Raw genomic sequence first — 27,885 nt, forward strand, 5'->3', positions numbered from 1 at the left:
AAGATTTGTGTGTGCGTAAAAAAGATTTGTATGTGTAAAAAAGATTTGTGTGTGCGTAAAAAAGATTTGTATGTGTAAAAAAGATTTGTGTGTGCGTAAAAAAGATTTGTGTGTGGACTTAGCCAAGAGCTCTGTGGGTTTTTGCAGCAGCTCTACCTGTACTAGATGCACCTGCTCCTTGTCGTTTCTATCTCTGACTTTATGTCCTCTACAAGAGTTTGCTTTTTTTGCTAGTTCTTCAAATGTTCAATAAAAACATATATGCTAATTCATAACGAAGAAAGCTTTGTAATGAAGACTGTCATTTCCAAAACACTGCCCGCCCCCGCGGTCCGCAGCGCTGTTGAAAAGGCTGTGGAAGTCCCTGTATTAAGAACGTAGACCTGTGACACAAAACTCACCAAACTCCGACGACCACAGACTGTTTTCCTTCGTGGTGATGAAGGAAAACGCTGGGTTGGCATGTAAAAGGGCATTTATTCCCTTCACAGACCTGCAGTTCAAAAAAAGCGCCACTCCGACAGCCAAACCCATCTGTTCTCTGATTGGATTGTTACATTTGTGATTAACATGACATTGACCAATCAGATGAAAGGAAGAAAAATAGGGTCAAAATTCGTACTTGTAACTTGCAGGGTTTTTTTTGGCGAAGTCCACACACAAATGTTTTTTACGCACACACAAATCTTTTTTACACATACAAATCTTTTTTACGCACACACAAATTCTTTTTACACATACAAATCTTTTTTACACATACAAATCTTTTTTACACACACACAAATTCTTTTTACACACACAAATCTTTTTTACACATACAAATCTTTTTTACGCACACACAAATTCTTTTTACACATACAAATCCTGATTTACAAGTACAAAACTGATTTACAAGTACAAAATATTTATGACCACATTTTGAGCCCATACGAGAGGTGTGTGTGTGTATGGATAATAGCTAACACTGAAATACATTTTTTGCACGCAGCAATGAATTTTGTTCACGCAAATTTAGCTTTAAATAAATTTATCCTCAAAATGCAACACTTGCACCTGCAATTTTTTTTTTAGGTGCGCTCAGAATAGTGGCACAAAAATAATGCCATAAAAGAGGATTGATCTTCTACGTGGGTGACACACAAGGTCAAAGAACTGGAGAGAATTTGGTTGGAAAAAAATCTAATTTGTGTGTTTCTTACACCTTGGAAGAATGGAATGTGGTGACAACCGCAGGAAACAGTGTGGTCACATGAATGTCACCCACTCACAAAATCTTCGGATATGCAATAAAATTCAAATATACTGGGAAAATACATGTATAACTCTAAGAAATAAGCAATGCTGTGAAATCCCTGTAGATGCCATGGTGCTGTATCTTGGAGTAATTAAAGAGGATGTTTTGATTGAAAAGGACTGGTACTGTAGTCATGAAAATATTGTTCATTTTTGGTTACAAAAAATAACACAAAGAACTAGTACATAAAGGGAAATCTTTATGAGAGGATGACTTTCTTACAAAGGTCTAAAGGAGACACCTTTTCATAAAAGTGGAAGAAATGGATTGCCTTCGTGTGTCATGGTCCTGAGTCTTCCGTCTAGTGTTTTGTCTTTTTCCTTCAAGTCTTCTTTTTGTTAGATGTAGATAGATAATATCTTATATTAAAGTTAATGTTTCATTATTAAAGTTAATGATGCCATGACAGTGGGATCATCTGATTAAATAAATGCCAGAAAATGAAGGAAAAAGTTTATAGATAAATAAATAATTAAAATACTGTTTGTAAAAAAGCTACAACCTGAATGAGACAGACTTACCAACTGGTTATATATAATGGTTTTAATGTTCAATGCAAAACAGCAAATGACAGCAGAAAGGTGCCGAAAGGTTTAGTTTCATAACTGGATTCCATTTAGCGTTTCTTAACAGTAAATAAGTTAGTTTAGGCAAACATCGAACCGTACTCAGCTGTCTCTATATGATCAAATGATATGAACTGAAACATTTCCAGTAGAGAGCAGTTCCATTTTATTTTACAGAGAGCTGATACTTCTTCATTTACATGAGATTGTAAATGAGTTACTAAGACCTGCAGGTGCATCCTGGCCGTGAAGAAACAGAAGAGTAGAGAGGTGATGCTTCACTAACTGAGTGTGAAGATTTATTTGCAAGTTTACAACCAACATTTTAAACCAGTGACACTTACCCTCTCTGTTACTCAGGAAGTATTGTTAAGTGATGCTCTCTAGTGTTCAAATATTACATAGTGTCTATTTCAGAATATATTTATGTTTTAACTATGGAAAGAAGACATTTAAAAAATGGTGTGCTTATGAATGTGTTTTTTTCCTCTGTGCCCCTCATTTACTCACAAGAAAAGACATTTTTTTAAACAATGCTTTTATTAATTTAGTGCAAAACTTGAATTCCTGAAATAATCAGCAAATGAATACATGACTTAAACATTTTGCTTTATTCTGATTTCTAACATGCAAAGACTGTAATGAGCAAACAGCACAAGCAGTAAAGAAGCAGATTTTAAATGCACATTCTGGTCCTCGACTACTCAGTGGGACATTCTGACTTCTTGATGGTTTTCTCTGAAGTCTGTGAGCCCAAAGACACTTTACATGTATAAACCTTATCCATGTTCCAGTCTGATGTCTGGATGGTCAGAGAGCTGCTGATTTGGTAAGTCTGGTCTGGTCTCTGAACAGCAGTGCTGGTAGAGATCCCACTGCTCACTGGACTCCCAGCAGCCAACCAGCTCACATCTGCAAAAGGCACAGACTGACTGGACAGACAGACCAGAGAAGCTGTGTTGGACTGGAGCTCAGCACTGGACGGAGGGAAGACTGTCAGGACAGGAGGAGGGAGGCTGGAGCCTGAAAATACATGAAGGATGTTCAGAAAACAAAAAGAGAAAAATGAAAGGAAAGAAGGAAACTAGAAATGAAGTCATAAAACCAGAAGAAATCAAGAAGAGTCAATTTGGAATAAAGTTTGTTATGAAGTTAGAAGAAAACAATACTAATGTACAATACTGAAATATATGGATCCAACATATCATTTGAATTTCTTTTTACATTTCTCCAAAATAAAATATGACTAGCTACTCTTTAACTTTTCATGTAAAACATCTTGGATTTAATTCTACAGGTTTCTGTATAATATGTCAGCTAATGGGATTAATTTTCTTTAGTTTCAAAGAAAACTAAAGTTAAGCCAGGTTATAATTACTTCAAAATAATTTTTAACATTTGTAACACTGTTAACTACTATTGAAGAAAGAGAAAACAGGTCTTAAATGCCAACCTAAAAGTCAATTAAATCATTATGAGAATAATAAGAGCGAAAAACAACATATTTCACATCATTTTCAGTGAACAACATTTATATAAATATACAAATTTAGTTTGAAAGCTTTTCATATTTTTTTTAATATAACTAACCATGTTTTCTGTACATACGACAACATGAAACTATTTTAATTTGTAAAAAATCATAAAAAATGATGCTGAACAAGAAACATATTGAATTAAGTAGTCATCAGCAGATTTTTGCAAAATCTCTCTTGTTTTATAATCAGTTAAAAAGTACTTACTTGTCACAATCAGCTTGGTGCCTTGTCCGAATACCACAGTGATTCAGTTTGTATACATGGCTGTACAAAAACCTCCTGACTGTCACTGATGAGGGGAGAGGAACTGAAACATCCTGTAGAGACCAACTTTCACTGTCAACATCTCATTCCCTTCATCAATGTTTGTATTTTATAACTGTCTCTCTCTCTCTGTGTAGTCATGTTTATTCCTTTGTGTCACTTTTTTGTGTAAGACTTAATAAAGTCCTCATTACTCATTACTGATCCTCATTACTGATCTGAATTAACCTCCTAGGACCTGGCGTCCACATATGTGGACATCACATTTTGGGTTGTCTAGACCAAAATACTAATTTTTGCTCTACAAGGGCCTGATATCCACTTAGGAGGACATTATACTGCCACTCTTCTATCAAAATTTTAAACAAATGTCCTCATATGTGGCTCTCATTTTTCTTAAAAACAAAAATCAGGTAAAAAGAAAAATCTGGTAATTCTTTGTTTTTACATTCATTGGGTCCCAATATGCCCAAATATCAAAGATAAATTAAAAATATATGCCATGGAAGAGCTCGGGTCTTAGGAGGTTAAACAGAGCTTCACTGTCTCTTAATAAGATTTTGGTCACAGTCTGGTTCACTATGATGGTGGTTTGTTGGGAGAGTCTTCCCATGTCTGACAGGAACTCACTGCAGAGTCTCCTGTCTCGGCATGATAGATAATAGACTTGAAATCAGTGTTTGATCAATATTTATGAGGAGAATCCTGCTCAAAATGCAGGTGAGCTGTAAAAATGACAAAATCTCAGAACGGAGGAGAAGAACCAGGAACCTGTTTGTACCAGCTGACATAAAAGCTTTTAGCTTTTTTTAATGTTGTATTTGAGCAGGTTAAAGGTTAAAAAAATAATCAAAAAATGAGCAATCCAATGTTTAATAACATATTATATGAAGTTAGTCCAATTGAGAAAACTCAGTGTAAAGTACAATCTTCAAGTGAAATAGTCAAGACAGCATATGTAATGCTCAAGAGGTTTTTTGCCACAGTGTGAACAACAGTGTCTTCTTTTTCTGCGCGCTTGATAGTTAAGTGGTAAGTTATGTCTGATGAGGACATAGAGTTGAATCTGTCTGAGGGGAATCTTGTTTCAAAGCTGGCTGAGCTGTCAGAATACATACAACATACAGAGGAACCCCTCCAGGAACTTGTTAATACCAGCTAACAGAATTCGTATCATCTCTCTCTACGTTGCAGTTGACAACAGCTTGTTGACCTGAAGAAACTGTGTGGATAGCAGGTGTCTGGGTCAACGCTATCACTGCATCAACATCTGCCTACAATGACATAGAAAAAACAAAACAAGTCAAAGGTCAAAGCTTTACTTCAAAATATACAAACTGTAAAACAGACAAGTAGAACATCTCACATGTTGGAGCAATGGTGAACTTGAAGAGGATCCACAGCATGTGAAACTGTTGAGCAGGGGTAAGAAGGTTATAGTGAGAAGAGAAGAGACACCGAATCTTGTAAAGACCCAGAGGAGAAGAGAACTATAAGAAAAGGAGATTTGGCAAAACAGCTTTCATTCATAGATTAAACCTAAACATGTTTCATTGGATCAACTAATGGTAATAATTTCTAAATTCCTATAATGGAGACTTCATGTATATGCATTATTATTTTAATCGGATACAGCAAGTAAAGTAAGTATTTACCAGTTGTCCAAGTAAAAATATTTCTAAAGGCCCTACTGACATGAAATTCTCACTAGATGTCAGAAACAACCTATCCAGTTCACACATGCAAAGAAATCAAACCATAGATTTCCATAAATTCAGTCACATGTAATAATGAGAAATGATTTAAAGAAAAAGTATTGAACACACTTACTGAAATTTATTTAATACTTTGTACAAAAGTCTTTGTTGGTGGTGATAGCTTCAGGATGCCTCCTGTATGGAAAAAACTAGTCGCATGCATGGCTCAGGTGTCCTTTTGTGACTTTATTTCTTTCCATAGGTTTTCCACCCAGTTTCTTTGGATTCAGACCAGATGATTATCTGGGCCTTTCTAGCAGTTTTATTTTCTTTCTCTGAAACCAGTTAAGAGTTTCCTTGGCTGTGCGTTTCGTGCAGATCATTGTCTTACTGAAACCTCCACCCTTCTTTCATCTTCATTATCCTGGCAGATTTTATGACATTTAAGAATGTCTCAGTATATTTTTCAATTCATCCTTCCTCCATTTATATGAAGCGTACCAAGGTTGTATATTAGGCCTAGGCCTTAAAACCATCTCAGGCCACAAAGATCAGAACTTCCTGCCCAGGGGGGATTTGAGGTGGGCAAATGAACTGAATCATTTCTTTAACAGGTTTGATTCATGCAGGATGCAGTGTCCAACATCGGCTGCAGACTCACCTACTGCTGCTGTTCTGCCTCTGGCACTTCACACCTCCTCTACTCACCCTGCTCACTACTCCCCACCCCCAACCACAGCATCCAGCACACATCCAACACACGACTCCAGCCTGTCTCTCTCAACCACCCAGGTTAGGAGGGAACTGAGGAGGATTAAAGCTAAGAAGGCAGTGGGTCCAGATGGCATCAGCTCAAGGGTTGTCAGGTCCTGCACAGATCAACTGTGTTGGGTGATGGAGCACATCTTCAACCTGAGCCTGGGGAGAGTTCCACAGCTCTGGAAAAACTCTTGTGTTATGTTTTTTGATTTCTCCAGTGCCTTTAACACCATTCTTCCAACAATCCTGAAGGACAAGCTGGAGAACTCACGAGTGGATCATCACCTCACAACATGGATACTGGACTACCTCACCGACCGACCACAGTATGTGAGAACTCAGGGCTGTGTCGGACAGTGTCGTCTGCAGTACGGGGCCCCCACAAGGAACAGTTCTGGTTCTGTTCCTCTTCACCATCTACACTGCAGACTTCTCCCACAACTCCACCCACTGCTTCCTGCAGAAGTGCTCTGATGACTCTGCAATAGTCAGCCTCATCACTGATGGGGACAACAAGAACTACAGAGCACTGACCCAAGCCTTTGTGGACTGGTGGCAGCAGAACTATCTCCAAACGCTCCATGTGCTGCTAATGCTAATTGCTAACTAAGAGCCAAGGATCCAGAATTTATTGCGCTGGCTACTGAGCTCTGTGGGTTTTTGCGGCGGCTCTACGTGTACTGGATGCGCCTGCTCATTGTTGTTTCTATCTCTGACTTTATGTTCTCTACAAGAGTTTGTGTTGTTTTATCTTCAAATATTCAATAAAAACATGTATCGCTTATTCATAACGAAGAAAGCTTTGTAACTATCCCCACTAGTGAAGAGTGTGTCATTTCCACAACACTGCTCCCCCCCGAGGTCCGCAGCGCTGTTGAAAAGGCTCTGGAGGTCTCTGTATAAGCACGTAAACCTGTGACACAAAAATCACCGAACTCAAGACACACACAGACTGTTTTCCTTCGTGGTGATGAAGGAAAACGCTGGGCTGGCATGTAAAAGGGCATTTATTCTTCCAGGACCTGAAAGCACCCCACCGACAGCCAACAAAGTATTTCTCATAATCAGTTAATAGTTTACAACCACTGCTTTAAACACTTTATTCATGATGAATAAGCTAATGTATAACACTTTTTATTAATTATGTTTTCATGTTAAAACTCATTGATTAATCATTTATAAACACTACTCTGCATCAGTTACAACCAGCCATTTCAGGATGTTCAATGGTATACAAAATCATTGGTAAAAGGTAAGTCGATGGTTAACATACCCTATATAATACTATAAACGCTACATGTACTACACATACTAGTTTCATACTAGATGTTTTATAAACACTGAATATCAGGGTTACATCAGTCAGCTGCTATATCCTAACAGATGTCTTACAATACATTTATAACTGTCACTTAAAGGCTGCCAAAGCTGTAACTCACTATTGACCAACTTCTTTTTCGATAGATTATCTATAAATACTCATAAATACCTTAATAAACTTATTTAGGAAGTTACAAACCATTTGCTACTTGTTAGTAAAGTATTTTGAGTGAGCTCATCTAAAGTGGTGACCATATATACCTTAAAACCTATTTATAGATGTGAAAAGTTTTAAAATACATTGTAACAAAAAATAAATGACCACACACAGGGTGGATCCAGAACGCACTGTATTTTTAAGATGCCAATCACAACAACATCAGAACAATGCTTACAGATTTGACACACAAATGTTGATACAAAAATAAAAACAGTGTCATAAACTATCAGCCAATATTTGAAGTAATACAGAACTCGGCTGGATGCAAACTATGTGACCTGTAGCTCTTTACATAAAGTGTATCACATGTGTGATCATTAAAATAAAACTACAGAATTTATAACAGTAAAATAATAATAAAAAACATACAAACCAAAAATCAAGTGTTGTTTTGGGTTTGTTTTTTTTTACAAACAATTGACCAATCAACTGGAATATATAACTTGTCTTTTTTGTTTTTTTAAGCTGTTAATAATGGTGGACTCTCACCACATTTCACCATGTAAAAAAACAACAAAAATCTAATCTTTCTTTGTTTTAAGAGGAAGCAACTTCCCTGAAGACTTATACGCTGTGAATTTTTCCTCTATTTCTGGATCTGCACTGATTGCTGCAGCACACTGTGTAGCAAACAATGAAAGTTTCTGTCCCTGCTTGTTTTTTTTCTAATTATTTATACCTCTCAGGTGCAACAATGAATAGCTCAGCAATTAGAGCAGTTGCCACAATCGTGTTCCGGTCCACTCCCAGACATTTAAAGGCAGTAGACATGGTGCCTCCTCTTTTGAACAGCCTCAAAATCTTTTTATACAGGGTGACCACTTGCTTAGGATTCTGGACTGCAATTGAGAGAACATAATCATTAATGTAATGTAATAGTGTAGTAACGTAACACCGCATGCAAAATCAAACTGTTGAGTTAATCACTTACCTCTTGTTCTTTGTTTTTGGTCATGTTTCTTTGACTTCTTGTGCTTTTTTGCTTTGCCCTTCTTCCTGTCTTTATCTAATGAAGTTGTGCTCATGGAGACAACACAGACAAAATTACTCAACAGAATGCTTATGTAAGTGCTCAAGCAGAGGAAGTATGTGACAAGCTATGTAATGTTTTTAAGAGTGGACTCACATGCTGCTAATTGCTCCTTTCTTTCGTGAGCTCATTAATCTTATCCTTTTGCCACTCTAGCCTCATCTTACAGATCTCCAACTCTTGTAATTTTCTTCTGTCTGCCAGCTGTGTAGTTGGGACAACAGTCACAGCTAGAGAAAATTAAAAACAAAATGAGACTTGGCTATAAATAAAATTAATAAAACAAATAAAAAAATAACACTAATGTACACTTTGTAGAATTTAAATAACAGTAAAAGCATTACAGTGACTGATAAATAGCCTACAATGGTAACATTACAAACTATATTTAGTTATGTATTTAGAAACTGGCCAATTTGACTATAATTATACATTAATGTATTTCAAACATAGTGCATTAGATTGTACAATGTAGAGCATTTATTGTGAATTTATATTGCATGCAGCAAAATAGCTAGAGAAGGACTGACAAACTAAATTACAGAAAGCACAATTATAAGTTACAGCCCAGAGTAACACCAAAGGCGATAATCCTCATTTAACCCTTGAGCCAAGCCACAAGAAACGACTAATAAAATAACCTGAACAGTGTTTTTGCCGATATCTAAAGCTTAAATGTAGCTAAAAGCTAAGCTAAGCTAATCGCCTAATAGCAGCTAGCGAAAAGCTACCTGCTAATAGGCGGTGGGTGTTAGCAATGAAATAAGCTAATACAATGAGGTAAAAAAAAAAAAATACTCACCACTGGTAACACGAACATCCATCTTGTCCACGTTATTTTCCCCCTTTTTTGCCCGGGTTCGCATGCCGGTAGATCGGTCTGGGCTTTTCGTGTTCATAGAGGAAGCCATTACTCCAGCTTGATTATGACCTACAGGTGAGAGGGCACAGCATCGCGGTCTCCTATTGGTCATGTAAGAAGCAGGAAGCAGCAAAAGCGCGGCTTCCTCTGTTGGCTTAACGCCAAACTGGCTAAAAAATGGGAAATCTCACGCGACTGGTAAAACTAATTAACGAGGAGATTTCGAAAAGAGGCCCACTGAAGCTTATAAAATATCTTCAGAGGAAAAAGCTACTTAAAAGAAAAACAAAATGCAAAGTCTGCCAGCAGAAAATGGAACTGAAGAAAAGGGTGAAAAACGGAGATCAATATGCTTGGTAAGATATCTATTTTAATTTTCATATTATGTTTTTAGACTCAACTCCATACAAAGTGACACACTTTGTGTAAAATTCATTATTATTATTATTATTTGTTTTCACACTAAAATTCTCCTTAAAACGGAGCTAACAGGGAACCACTTTAACATGTTCCATCCCTACCCTCCTGTCATGTTAGTGTGTGTCCTCCTCGCTCCTCTGTCCATTCAGAGGTGCATGGAGCACCCTGGACAAGGGGGATAAAAGCAGCATTAAGGGGACACTAAGCCCCTGTGTGTGGTCTCATTTACAATGACTTGTACATACATACTTCTGTCATAAAAAAAAAGAAAAATCAGTAGCCTATTTTAAGTATATTAAAGTCAATTAACATAACATGTAATTGTCTGGCAAATTAAAGCAAGTGAAGTCAGTTAGATTATCACCTTAAACACTTGTCATTAACATTACAACTACACAGAGTCCCTTTTATCACATTTTTCTTATTTGATAAAAAGACACAATGGTAAATTGAAGGATAAAGTTATAACAAAACAAGGAATGACAAAATTTGTCTGCAAGTGCACATTAAGTTTAGTTTAAACAAATACTTATTGCATAAAATTAAACATACGTATTTCATGTTACTGTTTTGAAAGTAGGATCTGTCGTGGAGCAGCACATGGTGGACACGTCAAACAAACCTCCGTCAGACACAAGTCACTTTTCAGCCGTTCTAAAGTCTCACTTCAACGCTGGATGCAATTTATCTACAGGTGAGCATAAACACTACAGAAAAAAATAACGAAATAGATTTAAATTACTCTTTGTAAGGATGTTTTTTTATTCGCTGAAGATTTTCTCAGGGTCTGCGATTACGTCAAATCGACATGATAGATGACACCATTGCAGGCAGTACAACAACACTTAGTAAAATGTCCAGAAAAATAAGGAGGGTATGTATGGCTGCAGTTCAAAGATTGAGACGTCGTACAGGTCAGCAGATTGGTGGCCGAAGGAAGTTTGTTGTGATCGATGATAGTCACTTTCGTCACAAAAGAAAGGTAAGTTTTTGTGACTGTAATTTTATATTACATCTATATATTTATCAACCTTTCATAGTATCTTTTAGTCATTTTTGTTCATTTTTTTGTTTCTGCATCAGTATGGGAGAGGAAGAATGGCTGGGGGATGGAAAAGAAGAAAGTGGGTCTTTGGAATGCTGGGCATAAAACATCGAGGGAAAACAAGGCCTATCTTGCGACTTGTGGAGAAAAGATCTCGAAGACATCTTGTTCCTGTGATTACCCTTCATGTCCGGATTGGTTCCTCAGTGATAAGTGATGAATGGCAGGCCTATCGTGTACTCCCAAATTTAGGGTATGAACACCATACTGTTAACCTCAGCAGGTGGTATGTTGACCCTTGTACAGGTGCCCATACCCAACATCTGGAGAGAGCCTGAGGATCTTTCAAGGAGCAAATCTGGAGATTCAGGGGTAACAGAAATGATAGACTTCTGTCAGAACACCTTACAGTTATTGAGTGGAACGAGTGGCTCGCAAAATTCTGGATCTACCCTGTGTGTGGTCATTTATTTTTTGTTACAATGTATTTTAAAAACTTTCACATCTATAAATAGGTTGTAAGGTATATATCAGGGGTGTCAAACTCATTTTGGTCTGGGGGCCGCATACAGCTTAATCTGATCTCAAGGGGGCCAGACCAGTAAACTCATTCCAAAATTACATAGAACTAACAGTAAGTCCACTTTTTTCTTTGTATTAGTGCAAAGAAGAAATAAATTATAAAAATCTTTACATTAAATTAATTGTCCTTTTACACTTTTACTTAGTTTAACATTTATTTAAGTGCATTATACATAAAAATCTGATCACAGTGATTGTACAATGTTTTAAAACATTTAGTCAACAAACAGTTTTGTGGAACTTAAAAACACTGCCCTGCATTTAAAATACATCAAACACATCTAAATTTAGAAATGAATGAATTTAAAATCCATTTTCCACATCTAGGAAGCAATTCTGAACACATAAATTGAGGCCACACACTTGAAATCTTAAGTGGTAGCTGTTTTAAACAGACATTTGATGAAGTAAATTTGGCCCCTTCCTTGTTAATGCATAAAATGTAAACAAAAAAAAACTCACATAGATAACATATGTGGCATGCATAAGACATAATATTTTACTTAACAATAGTCTTCTCGTGTAAATCTGTTTCTGACTACCACTGACTTTCACAGCAATTACTAGAGCAAATATTCACATTTGTTTATTTTATAGTGCAACGTTCAAAGCAGCATTCCATAGAATTTAGTCTTGCTCAGTATTTGCCCCTGAAACTTGGCATCTTTTAGCCTGCACAAGTGCATCAATATCAGGCATCATATCCTGAGTAGCAGCCAGTTTCAGAATCTCATTTAAGTGCTTATGTGTGAGCTTTGAGCGTAGCTTTGTTATATTAATGGTCATGAGTGAGAAAACTTGCTCACAAAGGTAGGTAGTCCCAAACATGGACAACATTTTTGCAGCCAGTGCTGTCAATTTAGGATAGCGTGGTAGGAGATACTTGTAAAATGTGTCCAAGCCCACAGAGGCAAATTTGTCCTTCAATTCTACATCACACTGCAAATCAATGATTTCAAGTTGCATGTCAACAGGCACATCAGAAGCTCTGACTGTGAATGGTGAGCGAAAAACTGCGAATTCTGTCTCGAGTTCGCTAAAGACCTGAAATCGTTTCTCAAATTCCCTCAGCAACCCTGAAATCTTGTCTTTGTACTGTTTCACATCAGGATTAACACTTGCTGCGCACACATCTCGGAGACAGGGAAAATGAGCAGGGTCTCCGCTTGCTATCTGCGTCTCCCATAACGTGAGCTTTAACTTGAATGCATGTATGCTGTTATAATACTGTGTTACAATTTTTTTGCGTCCCTGCAACATTCTGTTCAGATTATTCAAGTGCTCTGTAATATCAACCATAAATGCAAGGTCCTGCAGCCAAAGTGGGCAGTGTAATTCCTTAACAGGTTTTCCTTTTTTCTCCATAAATTGTCCGATTTCCCCACGTAGATCAAAGAAGCGCTTCAGCACAGCACCTCTGCTTAACCATCTTACCTCAGTGTGGTATGGCAGACCATGGGTAATGTTACAGTCACTGAGAAGGCTGTCAAACTGACGATGATTGAGACCTCTGGCTCGGATGAAATTAACAGTTCGGACAACCACCTCCATGACGTGATCCATTTTTAAGGACTTGCAGCATAATGTCTCCTGATGCAAAATGCAATGAAATGTCCAAAAATCACCCCCTCTATTTGCGGCTTGTACTTTCTCTCTGAACTTGGTCACAACACCTGCTTTTTTCCCCCATCATTGACGGCGCACCATCAGTGGCCAGGCTTACGGCGCGGGACCAGTCCGCCCCGACCCTGTCCAGTGCTCCAACTATGGAGCGGAAAATGTCCTCAGCTGTTGTGGTGTCAGTCATAGGCACCAACTCGAGAAACTCCTCTGTGACAGTCAAAGTATCATCAACTCCACGAATGAATATGGCCAGTTGAGCGACGTCTGTAATATCAGTACTCTCATCAATTGCAACAGAAAATGCCAGAAATGACTCCACTTTGCGTTTCAGTTGGCTGTCCAAATCTGCCGATTGTTCCGAAATCCTGTCTGCCACGGTATTTCTCGTCAAGCTAATATTGGCAAAAGCTTGTCGCTTCTCAGGACACACAATTTCAGCAGCCTTCAGCATGCAGTTTTTGACGAACTCCCCCTCAGAGTACGGCTTTGATGCTAATGCTACTTGGCTAGCAATTACGTAGCTGGCTTTCACCGCAGCATCACTGACCTCTCGGCTCCGGGTGAAAACAGATTGCTGTTTCCTCAGACCAACCAACATTTCATTTACCTTCTGTTTTCTCAGTTCTCCGTGCAAGCTGTTGTATTTTTCACCATGTTGAGTTTCATAGTGGCGCCGAATATTGTACTCCTTAAGCACCGAAACTTGCCGCATGCACACTAGGCACACGGGTTTCCCATTCACCTCCGTGAACATATAGGAAGAAGTCCATTTTTCTTGAAAAATCCGACACTCTGTGTCCACTTTTCTCTTTTTTGACAAAGACATTTCGCTGATGAGGGTGCCCGTTCCAAGAGAAAAAGCGGGTAAAGCGATTGAACTGACTAAAACACAGCGCCCCTAGCGAACAACATAGGAACTGCAGATTTTAAAGAAAATGAAGTTTTTTCTTTTTTTTTAATAATGCAAATTTATCCCTGGGCTGGACTAAACCCCCTGGCGGGCCGGTTCCGGCCCGCGGGCCGTATGTTTGACACCCCTGCTATATATGGTCCCCACTTTAGATGAGCTCACTCAAAATACTTTACTAACAAATAGCAAATGGTTTGTAACTTCCTAAATAAGTTTATTAAGGTATTTATGAGTATTTATAGATAATCTATCGAAGATAATCTAAAGAAGTTGGTCAATAGTGAGTTACAGCTTTGGCAGCCTTTAAGTGACAGTTATAAATGTATTGTAAGACATCTGTTAAGATATAGCAGCTGACTGATGTAACCCTGATATTCAGTGTTTATAAAACATCTAGTATGAAACTAGTATGTGTAGTACACGTAAAGTTGTTCTTTTTATCTTATCCTATTGCATTGTTTTTCTTAACATGGTGTGTAATATGACACCAGAAGGGCAATTTTTGTTTCATCTGACCAGACTATATTCCCCCAGTATTTCACAGACTTGTCTAAACTTGTCTAAACGCACTTCATCATGCATTTTCTTTAGCAGTGGAGTCTTACATGGTGAACGTGCAAACAGGCCATGGCAATTGAATGCATTACTTATTTTCTTCTTTAAAACATTTGTAAGTGCTGATTCCAGGTCTTTATGCAGCTCTCCACAAGTGGTCCTTGGCTCTTGGACAAGTTGTCTGATAATTTTTTTCACTCTTCTCTCTAAAATCTTCCAGGGAGCACCGGGTTTTGGTCAGTTTATGGTTAAATTATGTTCTTTCTACTTCTGGATTATGGCCTCATCAGTGCTCACTGGAACCTTTAGTAGTTTAAAAAGTTTCTGTAACGAATGCTGTCAGTATGTTCTGCAACAATAAGGTTGCAAAGGTCTTGAGAGACCTCACTGGTTTTATGCATCATGACTTTTTTTTTTATTGTACAGGGAATGGCCTATTCCCCGTACATATGGAATATAAAACAAAGTAAAGCGATAGTCTCAATGGTATAGACAGAGGTGGCAAAAGTACAGACTTTCTTTACTTGAGTAGAAGTAAAGATGCCCAAGTTACAAAAAAATATAGTAAAGTTGAAGTACTGATTCAAAAGAATCACAACTCACAATGATTTCTAATATGAGCTTCAGTAGATTTTCTTAGTATACAGGCTGTGATCAGCTGACCTGCTGCTCTTTGTGGATTTACACAACTGAATTGAACAAGATGTCATTCGTTTCACAAGCTATTTCACAGCTGGTATGTGGATAAACACTACCACTGCATTAACATCTCCCAACAAACACAGAAAAACATGTGTGAAATGTCTTTCTCCAAAAAGATGGGCTATTAAACAGATGAGGAGAACGTCTTACATTTTAGAGAAGTGATGAGAGAGCAGACAGTCCCCAGCATGTTGTCAGTGTGAGGTGTAAACATCCTTTACTATTCAGCTGAGATGTGAAAAGAATAGTGAGAAGAGAAGCAACAGATAAAATTGAATTTAGCTTCATATGAAACATTTTTTATCCTCATTGTGCAACTTTAACAGTATCTGTTTAGGCTGATTAATGTCATTTACTGCAGCTAGAATGTGACAGTTATCAGAGTTTCAGACAATCGTTTGTCAAATTGGTATTATTTAAAAACATACACATAATTGGTAGAATTATGTTAGATGCACATAATTTAAAATGCACATAATTGTGTACATATATATGACAATTTGTGTTCTTAGTGGCCATCATGTTTGTCAATATGTTATATACTTTCAGTGATGAATGTTAAAATGTATCAAAAAGAGTAATTCAGTGTTTATGAACAGACTGTCTGAAGTTGGTGGGTTTTCACTGATGAACATTAAAGTAAATCAAAAAGAACAATAAACACACTATTTGAACATGATGGGTTTACACTGAATTTGTTGAATGGGTATTTTTTCAGCATGTGAAAAAAAGAGCATCAAAAAGCAGAAGTATCTGTGTGGAGGTTTTTGTCACAGTGTAAATCACTGTGATGCGTACTCATTAACAGAGCTGTCCCATGTCTTACAGTAATAGACTGCAGAGTCTCCCTCCTCCACATTTTTGATGATCAAACGATAATCTGATGTTGACTGATGAGTGGATGTAAATTTTGGAGCAGAGAACCCAGAGCCATAGGTTGGAGAACTAGAGCTATGATAAAAATACAGCGCAAACTGAGGAACTCCTCCTGGAATCTGTTTATACCACCGAGCCACACTGTTAGTAACAGTCCCCAGGTTACAGTCCATGGTGGCTGTCTCTCCTTTCCTCACTGATAAAACAGGAGGTTTCTGTGTCAGCACCGTCACACCACTCACACCTGTAAACAACATAAAGACATGGAGTCAAGAGAAACACAAGCACATATGAATCCAAAACAAAACTTCTTATCTGAAGTATAAATGAGGTTCCATACATGTTAGAGCAGTGATGAGAGCACAGAGAGTCATCAGCATGATTTCACTGTGTGTTGAGATCTGTGACTTGGAACGAGATAGCACTGCTTTGGTAGAATGAGGAGAGGAGGTGTGAACCATTAAATATGTCACTGAAACTCAGAGAGACTGACAGGAGGAGGAGCCAAACATGCATATTTTGTGATGTATTTGGATGACTTATTTTCAGTGGAGGGTAATTCAGTATTTGTATTAATAATTATGGGTGATAGTGATGTCTCCCTCCTCTCTCTTAAAATTGTGGTGTTATATTTTGTTATTATAAATTGCTTGCTATGTCCTACAGATTTATTATTGATGTTTTAAACATTACCAGTTTTTATGTTTGGACAAAAACAGAGCAGAACCCCACTAACTGTTAGAATTAACTGTTATAATTCCATAGTCAACATCAATGTATGAACTTTTGTGTAACCGGAGTGCTTAGGCCTAGGAGAACATTTTATAAAATGTAATGTCATTAATGAATATTGAACAACTGAACAAAGAATTCAAATATAGAAAATAATTTTACTAATAGAATTGTGTGGGCTCCCTTTTTTGTTGCAAGCTTGTGGCACATGAGTTTTGAGATATTTCTCACAAATTAAATCACTGTGATACAGGTGTTTTGATATAGTTCCCCCGATTCACAAAAACAAATATCAGTGTCTCTCATTTACATCTTGATAGTTAAACAATCAGATTTTTACTGGTGAGTAGATAGAAGAAGAAAGCAGAGCCATCTGTTGGAGGGTTATTACTGTGACACATATTATTGTAAGCTGATGAAACTGAGCACCACTGTTTCTAACACTCAGGATGCACCTGTACGAATCCTGGTGCATAATCTTGGTGGTGAGTACCTGTTTGTACACAGGTGTGTACAAACAGGTACTCACAGACATACACCATTGGTTGGCTTCTGCCTCTAAACATATCGTGATTTGTCGGTCTTGTGCGCTGCTCAGTAACATTCAGTATTTATTATTTACTGTTACTTATGCTTATGTTGGTTGTTCCTGTGGTTTCCCTACCGTGTTGTTCTCTTTTTAGTGTCTTTTCTCTCTGTTTTTCTCCCCGTCTCCTTCTCTTGAGTCTCTTCCCAACTTCTTTTCTTCATCTTTCTCTTTCCTATCCCCTGGTCCTGTTAATTTCGATTGTAATAACCTAAAAGTTTTTTTTTTTTTTAAATAATCAATACATAAATACTAAATGTCCAAAAAAACTATGACAATCAAGTGGACCATTATAGCAAAAGCCATAATGGTCCACTTGGGAAGATAAATCTGTTGGCCTTCAGACAATAATTCTGATTGCGTCGGTGCCAGAGAAGGACATACAAAAAAAAAGAAGAGAGTTGAGTCTGATGTCTATTAAATTTATATTACTTATAGATAACAGCATACACTATCAGTCTCCTTTTTTGTATATGATTATTTGAGTAGTTGTGACTGAATAACATGTGGATATTCCCCTGTTTGCTTTGTTCATGATTTTAATGTTAAATACTGGATAATAAATAATGGAGTCATATGAAGCACACTGATATATGAATTCAGCACCTAAACTAAGATTAGTCTGAAGTATAAATAGGTCTCATACATGTTAGAGCAGTGATGAGAACACAGAGAGTCACCAGCATGTTGACAGTATGAGCTGAGAATGGACTTAGAAAGAGATTGCACTGTCTAAGTACGACGAAGAGAGGAGGTGTGAACCATTTAATATATAACTGAAACTCAGAGAGACTGACAGGAGGAGGAGCTTTAATATTACTTTGTTAATGTCCTTTAGCTGTATTGTTGATGCTATAACAATTACTTTTTTAAAATTATGGATTAGTGTGTTAGTATGTTTGTGTTACACCACTCCAGAACAACTTGGTGTAGACAGCAAACCGAGTTTATTTGGGTACTCCAGAACCATGGCTCTTACATACATACAGAACCCAAGAATACGCTCTTCTTTTTTTCTTTTTTTACAGAACATTGTTTTTTCCTTTTTGCCGTAACTGCCCTCTACTGGTGGAAAACATGTAGCAGCCAAAAACCCAAACATATAGCTGAATAGCACAAATACCAACAGATTTATGCAATGTTTTAGACATATTTTAGCTTTACACTTTACCAAGTGCTACATTCCTCCCCTGCTAAATAAATGTTGTCCCAACATTGACAAAACATGACAATAAGAAACAAAAATAAACAAATATACTTCTTTTTTTCTTGTGACAATGTAGAGATGGCGTAAGTTGGGATAGGGTATAGCAGTGCTTTAAGATCACTTTCACGATGCACTATTGGACCTCAGGTGACAGAATCACGTTACTCTCTTACCAGATAAGCATAGGCTTATAACAATGCTGAGTTGTTTCCAATAGTCCACACAGAAATATTACCCTCTAAGACATTACTATCACTTTATCACGTGCTCCGGAGCTTGTCAACTTAGATAGTAACCATTTAATCACAATTAACCTCATCAAACATAACACAATCCAATGTCTTACGCTACCATCCCCAAAAGCATCAAATACTTGTGTCACCATACTGGTAAGACCTTGTAAGTACTCATACATTTTTGAAAAATAACACCATTTAAATTCAGAAAAGCTCTTTCACAGTTCAATAATAACTAACTGGTACATAATAGGGGTGCAACGATACTCGTATCGATATTGAACCGTTCGATACAGTGCTTTCGGTTCGGTACGCATGTGTATCGATCAATACAAGATTTTTAATTTATTTTATCAACTTTTCTTCTGACGATGCTGTCTGTGTTGAGAGCTCAGTGGATCTGCGTTCGACTACTCCGCCTAGGCTGCACTGTCGAGCGCAGATCCACTGAGCACAGCGCAAGCTAGCGAGACAGAAGCTTAGCTCGTTGCAACATGGTAAATTGAGCCTCCCCCACCCTCATTCAGATCTGGCCTTTGGAACTATTTTGGTCTTCATGTGAAGTATGACCCTGAAGGTAAGCGCATCATGGACAAAAGTAAAACAGTATGTCGGATGTGCCACGCAGTGTTCAATTACATGGGTGGGAACTACTGCGTTAGTGCAGTTTGCTCGTTAACGTGTTGACGCTGTCCAGCCCCACGCACGGGGCGATCCGCGGTAGCTCGTTAACGGAGATTTGCCGTGTTGTGGCGTTAACGTCATTTCAGATTAACGCTGACAGCACTAGTGGGAACACAATGAATATGACTGCACATTTACGCCGACATCATCCTAGTGCAAAGACAAGTGGAAGCAGACAAAAACAACAAGCACGCATGCTACAGACTTTACCCGAGTCATTTAGACAGCCGTTAGCACATGATTCTCCTTATGGGGACCTGATATGTTTAATATGCTGCTGAGAATATAGCCCAGAAGAAGCGTATAGTATAGCTTTTATTTTGGAAAGAGCCATTTCTCTGTAATAACCTCTCTTTTCCAAAGATGAGGGATTTCTCCATCAGATATTTATTTTTTTATTACTTTGTCATTTCAGCAACATTAAATTTAAAAACTGTACTTTTGAGTTAAAATATATATTTATAATTTTAATAAATGACAAATTAAAAAGGCATGAACATTTTTTTGTATCGAAAAAATATCGAACCGTGACACCAAAGTATTGAACCGAACCGAACCGTGAATTTTGTGTATCGTTGCACCCCTAGTACATAAGCTGGATAGTAAGGCATTTGTAGAGCTGCCCAAGGTACTCCAAACTGTTCATAGAATGGAGGTGCTGTTGCACTGGCATACAAGGAGTTAACACTGTGACCAATTACTCTCTGAACTGGTTGGCCAAATGCATCATAAGTCAAAATTTTCCGGGGACATCTCTCCCTTTGAGATCTTCTTGGCTGCGGTTCCGACAGTTCTGGGTTGATTTCACTGGGCTGATCTGGCGAAGCAACAGTGTCTGATGATGCTGAGATGTCATGTTCAGTGTTATCCTGTCCATTCACCATATCTGCTTGAAACTCTTCAGCATCCACTCTAAGCTCCGTGCTCTTTCGCTGAAGGTCCTGGTCAAGTTCAGTAGCAGGTGCAGACACCATCAAATCCTCTTGAGGCTGACAGTGGTGGTGCCTCACTCTCTGAAACCAATACTGCTCCTCATCATCTGAACTCCCTATATGGTTCAATGCATCTTGTAGGTCTCTTTGTTTTTGTGTCTGTGTAGTGCGGCTTTGTTCAGTTCTTGTTATTTTGGGAAGCGGTAATGCATTACAGGGCATTAACATGTTGCGGTGGAGAATACGACCTCGTCCAGTACCATGCTCCGGCTTGACCTCATAAAACATACAAGACATAAACAGGGCTATTTTCCCCCTTTTGGGAGATCACTATGTGAACTTGATCCTCCCAATAGGAGCGCAACTTTCCCGGGCCTCCCCTCTCTGACATGTTCCTGACAAGTACCCTGTCCCCAGGTGAGAGTACAGCACTTTGTCTCTTCTGGTCATAATGTGATTTTCCTCTTGCCAGAGTCTTTTTAATGGTTCTGGATGCAATGTCATATGTTTCTTTCATCCGTTGTTGCCATTTGTGAGCATAATCCTCATGCGATTTGCATTTGTTTGTCTCACTCAGTCCAAAAATTACATCAATAGGGAGACGTGGATGTCTACCAAAGAGTAAATAAAAGGGCGAGTATCCTGTCGAGTCACTAGTTGTGCAATTATAGGCATGCACAACTTTATTTACACAGTCACTCCAGTTTTCTTTCTTTTCCTCATCCAGGGTCCGCAGCATTGACAGCAAGGTGCGATTAAACCTTTCCACTGGGTTCCCCTGTGGATGGTAGGGTGTAGTCTTTGAATTGGCTATTCCTGTGTATTTCTGCAGCTGTTTGAATAAATGGTTTTCAAATTCTCTGCCTTGATCATGATGTAATTTACCAGGAAAACCAAATTTCAAGGAAAAGTCATTAAAAATTTTATCTGCTGCTGTTTTGCCAGATTTGTTGCGTGTAGGGTAGGCTTGAGCAAACTTGGTGAAGTTGTCCTGTAACACTAAAATATACTCATACCCTCCCCTGCTCTTTTCGAGATGGACATAGTCTATTGAAACCATTTCAAAGGGTGCAGTAGCCGGCACATGACACATGGGGGCCCTACGCTGAACTGTAGGTTTTTTCTGAATATTACATTTGCACACCTGTGTGATGAAAAACTCAATATCTTTGTACATATTCGGCCAATAAAACCTACTCCTTGCCAAATTCATCACACGGTCCACCCCCAAGTGACCCATTTCGCAGTGAAGGTGTTTGTACACCAGTTCTTTGTAAGAGTCTGGAATCACAATCTGAGTATAAGTCACAGTCTTTCGTATCAGCAACCCATCATCTGAAATAAACAGCTTTTTCCACTCATGTAGTAGCTGTTTTACTACAGGAGTTTTGGTCGCTGATGTGTTGTCAAAGCTTGCATCTGTACTCTTTAAGTTGAGAACATAAGCAATGGCAGAGTCCTGCTTTTGAGCTTGTAATAGCTCCTGTGTTGTGATTCTCACATCTGGCTGAGTTTCTGTAAGTATTTTATTTACGTCTGGATTGCACGTTATAGCTGATATCCAATCCAGTTGTTTTTCTTCCTGTGTTTCAATGGCATTCAGTACTGCGCTTAACACTTCAGGCGAACACAGCTCAGTACATTCTGACATGAATGAGTCCATACTAGAAGGTGTTCTGGACAAAAAGTCTGCATCAACGTTACTTTTTCCGGGTCGGTATTTCAGTGTTATGTTAAAATCAGCCAGCTCGGAAACCCATCTGTGTCCTGTCGCATTCAGTTTAGCTGTGCCTAAAACATATAGGTTAAAGGGTTGTTGTCATTGTATACTGTCACTGAGGGAGCATAGAACAAATAGTCCCTAAAGCGCTCAGTCACCGCCCATTTTAGTGCCAAAAACTCAAGTTTCCCTGAGTGCCACCTGTAGTTCTTCTCAGCCTGTGTTAATGTTCTTGATCCATATCCAATTACTCTTAATTTACTGTCCTGCCTCTGGTACAAAACTGCACCAAGGCCTTCTTCTGATGCATCGATGTGCAGAATGAAGGGTTCCTCAAACTTAGGATAAGCCATCACGGGTGGATTAGTCAAAACATCCACCAAATAGTCTAGTGCTTTTTGGTGGCTGTCACTCCATATGATTTTTTGGGTGGGTGCAGCATGCCCCGCCTTGGCTGACCGCGCTGGTGTTTGGGTGTGGTCAACTGAGAGTAAATCATATAGGCACTTTGCATGTCTTGAGAAATCTTGTACATAGCTTCGGTAGTATCCTAAAAATCCTAAAAGCTTTCTCAGCTCTTTGATGTTTGTTGGTGGGTCGTCCTTCAAAGCTCGTACTGCTTGTACCTCTTTTTCATCCATTTTGTAACTGTCAGCTGAAATGATTTTGCCCACATAGCGGACCTCATTTTTAAACAAGTCACATTTATCAGGTCTTAGTTTTACTCCCCAAGCCTGCTGACGTTTGAGAACTGATCTCAAATCTTCAATATGCTGCTCAAATGTTTGACTGTACACTAAAACATCATCTAAATATGGAGTGCATATTTTGTCCCTCAAGCCTTCTAAACTTTCCTCCATGCTACGCTGGAAAGCTGCAGGTGCATTGGTGAGTCCAAATGGAATTCTATTCCATTCATACAGCCCCCAGGGTGTTGTGAAGGCGGTATATTTTTTTGAGTCTTCGCTGATTTCACCTTGATAATACGCTTTGCCTTGGTCAAGCACACTAAACCACATATTGCCGCCAAGTCCATCAAGGATTTCCTGTATTCGTGGAATAGGGTGTCTGTCTGGAATGGTCTTTTTATTGAGACCCCTATAATCCACACATAGTCTCAGGCCTCCATCCCGCCTCCTCATACACACTATTGGAGAGGCATATGGTGAGGTTGATTTGCGAATAAAGTCTTTTTTTAACAAGTCCTGAATGTGACTTTTTACTTCATCATAGAGAGCACGTGGAACCGCATTATAGGATTTGGCTACAGGAATCTGATCAGTGAGTTTAATATCCATTTTTAGATTTTTTATGTAACCAACTTCCTCTTTGTGTTTAGCAAATGCGCCTGACTCCTTCCTTAACATTTCCATGACAGCTGCCTGTTGTTCTGTGTTAAGGTGGCCCAAATTGACAGGTGGTTCCCAAGGCTCTTCTGGTAAGCTAGGTGAGTTCTGATTGTCTTTTTCTACAACCGAACCTATCTGAGCTTCTTTGAGATTCACAGGATATCTGTGTGTTACCCTCTCTATGTTACCTAGAAGGGCTTTAGGTGGCAAAACAATGTCATGTTTGGTAACATTAGTAACATAGATATTGACTTTGCGGGTACTGCCTGATACAGACAGCAACTGGCAGTTAGATTTCAGACCCTCATCTAAAGACAAGTTTTCATCTGGCTCAAAAAGCATTTCACTTTTTACCTTTAAGTCTGTTTTGATGGAACAACTAACGCCGTACATTTGTCCACTCGGTACGACAATAGCTTTGCGTCCTGATCTGACAGGATAAGTAACTATCTCGCTACTGGTGGTGTGGATAAGGTTCAACAGTGCTTCTGCTTTGCTTGATCCTACTCTTAGAGAGTTTCTGAGTAAAGACAAGCTTTCACTGGACTGAGTAATGTTTTTTTTTTATCAGTTCCTCAATAGCATTAAACCCTATTATTGGTTTCTGCGTCACATCCTGACTTACTAGGATTGGAACCCGAACCTCATTCTGAGCTACAGCTTTTCCTCTCGGATCACAAAGGCTAAGGCTAACTTCTACCCAACCCTGGAAAGGGACTTCAGATCCATTTACGGCTCTCAAGTCTAAAAGTTCATCCTTACTTAGTAAATCACTGATGGGGTGAACTTCTAAGTGAGGTAAGTTGTCTGATTTCCAGCATGCACTCATTATTGAAACTTGGGCTCCCGTGTCCCACAGTGCCTGTGTTTTGCAGTTGTTCATTCTACACCATACTAGACACTTTTTGCCCACGAGCTGTGCTACTTTTCTTTTTTTGGTACTCAGATTGAACACGTTTGGGGGTTGGTTCCTAGTTTTAGGATTTCCTGAGTCAGTTGGTGATGCATGGGATAAGCTTTGGGCCTTGGGAATGTTATCACATTGGGACATTGGTGCTGAAGCTGTGGCTTGTCCCACAGTCACAGCCCCACCCAGTTTCCCTGCTTCTGAGCTCCCCTTACTTTACATCCTTTTGCCCAGTGAGAGTCACTGCCACATTTGAAACAATGGTCACAGTCCCTGTTTTCTTGTTGACATGCAGAGCATCGCCTTTTTGGTCTCTGAGCTGACTTTCTGTACACCCTAGCTTGCCTATCACCGTCACCACTTCTATCCCGTTGGACAGTTTGTACTAGTGAAGCTACCTGTCCTGTAAGTTCCCTGATTGCTGAGTTACTTTCCTCAATTTTTGCAAATAAGGAGTTATCTTTGAGGGGTTTAGCTGGTTTTGTATCAGGCTGGCTTGTGCAGGGATCAGTAAGCGCTACATTCTGCTCAACTACATTTAGTCCTGTTCTAAATGACCTGTGGGCTTTTGCCTTTAACGCTCTCTCGCTTTCATTGTACTGGGCTGTTTGCATTTTCATTAATAAGAGTTCATCGCTACAGTTTTCATCCTGCAAATATACTCTCATTTCTGCTCTGACATTGTCATTTAGAAGACCCGTTCTAATGGACTGAAAACATTGACTTTGAACAAGTTCTTTGTTGTACTTTAGGCTAGACTGGGCGCGCTCAGATGCAAAAATAATTTTTTGATGCAAATCCAGCACTCTAATCAAGAACTCGAGTGGTGTTTCATTTGCCCCCTGTGTAGCCTTGGTTAATTGCTGATACAGTACTGTTGCATCTGTTTCTGCATAATGGGCTTTTAAAACTTGTCTCAGGCTGGTCAATGTGAGATCTTCTTTCCCTTCCAAATAGCTCCTTAGTTTTAAACCAGGACTGATGGCACGTATGACAGCCTCCACGATCTCAGCTTCAGAGTAGCCCATTTTTAAGCCATTTTCCATCTGGTGCTCTAAGCTACTGAAACTCAGCGTGTCTTTAGCTGTTGACTCACCCACATGTCCACTTATCTTCAAGTCTTTTCTGAATCCACCTGATGAAACATTACAGCAGCTGTTGCCAATGCAGTCTCTCCCCCTGCACTGTGTTTCGCCGTCCAGCGACGTCCTCATGGCCACCTGCCGCTCCGCTGATGTCCCTTGAGCCGCCTGATGCTCCAGCGATGTCATCGGCCCTGTCCGCCGCTCCAGAGGTGCCCGCGTCGCTGCGAGTTGCCCCTCGTGCACAGCCTCCGCCGTCATCCCCGCTCTGTCTGAAGATGAAGACCGGGCCGCCGCTCCTGCGCCGACAGCCGCTGACCGCGCCTCCACCAGCAAAACCAGCACATCATTTAGCTCCAGAAGCACCGACATGCCTTCATCCTCTCGTTGCAAAAACTCTTCTCGTTCACAGAACTGGCAAAATAGGCTTAACGAGAGCTCTGCGAGATTTGCTTTGTATTTCTTCGCTGTCCTTTTCTGTAATATTACATAGTTCACATAATATGAGCATTTCTTCCACAGAAAGTCCACATAACTTCTGCTCCAACTCCAACAAAAAATCTTCACGGTTCTCAGACATGCTTGAAAGATTACTAAGACGAGTGAAGCTCTCTCAGTTTATCCGACCGGAGAAAACACAGTTTGCGTCGCATTAGCTAGACTGTTGCAATCCGTTAGCATTAACCCCTTTGCTCTGTCACGCTCCTTTACCGTGTTCCTCTGTGTGAAGTAGTCCCAAAACGATCTCGGTGGAACCTCCAAAATGTTACACCACTCCAGAACAACTTGGTGTAGACAGCAAACCGAGTTTATTTGGGTACTCCAGAACCATGGCTCTTACATACATACAGAACCCAAGAATACGCTCTTCTTTTTTTCTTTTTTTACAGAACATTGTTTTTTCCTTTTTGCCGTAACTGCCCACTACTGGTGGAAAACATGTAGCAGCCAAAAACCCAAACATATAGCTGAATAGCACAAATACCAACAGATTTATGCAATGTTTTAGACATATTTTAGCTTTACACTTTACCAAGTGCTACATTCGGACAAACACAGAGCAGTACCTAGCCAACGTCTATGTTTGACCAACTTAAAATAAATGAAATATTTCTAGGTTTGGGAAGCACATTCTTCTTTTAACTGAAGCTAAAAAATGGAATAGGCCTTTGGATTCATCCTGATACTCAAAAGATGGAGCAATAGATTTAAAATTAAGACACAGTATGGGTTATATTCCTCTTTCATAACAACAAATTAGATAAATTGATCATCTAAAAGAAATAACAAAAAAACCCAAAAGAAAAAAAAATAGAAATAAATAAACACAGAGAAATTCACTGATCTGTTTATGTTTACATTCTCTTTCTACCTCATGAACATGCTTCTGATGAACTAAAGCTGATTCAAAATAAAAATTTTCTCCAACCAGAGGCTGTAGCTTGAAATCTGATTCAGAATTAACATGTTGGAAATGTTTTTAATCAAACATATTTTACAATACAATAATATTAAAAGCTGCTGATGTTAGGTTTTATGTGTGAATAATGTGTGTATATTTTGGTGCATTGTTTAATTAAAATGAAAGTGCAAATGAAAAAAATTACAATGAATAAATTTTAGAGAGCAATTTTTAAGAACTAATTGTGTGCCTTTGGTGCACTGAGTTTGTGCCCAAAAAGCAGAAGTAATAGTGAGGAACTTTTTGTCACAGTGTAAATCACTGTGATACGTGCTCATTAACAGAGCTGTCCCATGTCTGACAGTAATAGACTGCAGAGTCTCCCTCCTCCACATTCTTGATGATCAAATGATAATCTGATGTTGACTGATGAGTGGATGTGAATTTTGAAGAGGAGAACCCAGAGCCATATTCCGGAGAACTCCAGCTATGATACATCCTCAGCACATACTGAGGAACTCCTCCTGGAATCTGTTTATACCACCGAGCAGCACTGCTAGTAACAGTCCCCAGGTTACAGTCCACGGTGGCTGTTTCTCCTTTGCTCACTGATAAAACAGGAGGTTTCTGTGTCAGCACCGTCACACCACTCACACCTGCAAACAACAAGAAGGTATGAAGTCATGAGAAACACATTGACATCAGTATATATGTGTGCAATATAAGTCCAAATGTTTACATGTTAGAGCAGTGATGAGAGCACAGAGAGTCACCAGCATGATCTC

The 27,885-nt window shown here is 39.0% G+C and overlaps 1 protein-coding gene across 3 annotated transcripts; it reads right to left on the bottom strand.

Annotated features, from left to right (window-relative positions):
- Positions 1-2,417: 2,417 nt before the first annotated feature.
- LOC134625469 (immunoglobulin lambda-1 light chain-like) lies at positions 2,418-27,885 on the bottom strand. Of its 3 annotated transcripts, XM_063470686.1 has the most exons (4): positions 27,840-27,885; positions 27,431-27,756; positions 3,603-3,636; positions 2,418-2,883 (listed from the first exon to the last, which is right to left on the bottom strand). In XM_063470686.1, the coding sequence occupies exons 1-4, from the start codon at positions 27,877-27,879 to the stop codon at positions 2,561-2,563; spliced, it is 723 nt and encodes a 240-aa protein (XP_063326756.1). In that variant the 5' UTR covers positions 27,880-27,885; the 3' UTR covers positions 2,418-2,560. The 3 variants fall into 3 exon arrangements, with proteins under 3 accessions (XP_063326756.1, XP_065326526.1, XP_065326525.1); XM_065470454.1 differs by lacking the exons at positions 27,431-27,756; positions 27,840-27,885 and adding an exon at positions 16,181-16,505 and having other exon boundaries at positions 3,603-3,635; XM_065470453.1 differs by lacking the exons at positions 27,431-27,756; positions 27,840-27,885 and adding an exon at positions 16,178-16,505 and having other exon boundaries at positions 3,603-3,632.

This window comes from Pelmatolapia mariae, linkage group LG4, assembly GCF_036321145.2.
Source record: "Pelmatolapia mariae isolate MD_Pm_ZW linkage group LG4, Pm_UMD_F_2, whole genome shotgun sequence".
NCBI lineage: Eukaryota > Metazoa > Chordata > Actinopteri > Cichliformes > Cichlidae > Pelmatolapia > Pelmatolapia mariae.

Excerpts from the sequence above, each read along its gene's own strand:
- LOC134625469 (XM_063470686.1), bottom strand. The coding sequence starts at position 27,879 with ATGCTGGTGACTCTCTGTGCTCTCATCACTGCTCTAACAT. Across the intron at positions 27,757-27,839 it reads TCTCATCACTGCTCTAACAT|GTGTGAGTGGTGTGACGGTG; the intron begins GTAAACATTTGG and ends TGTTGTTTGCAG. Across the intron at positions 3,637-27,430 it reads ACAGCTCTGTTAATGAGCAC|GTATTCGGACAAGGCACCAA; the intron begins GTATCACAGTGA and ends TGAATCACTGTG.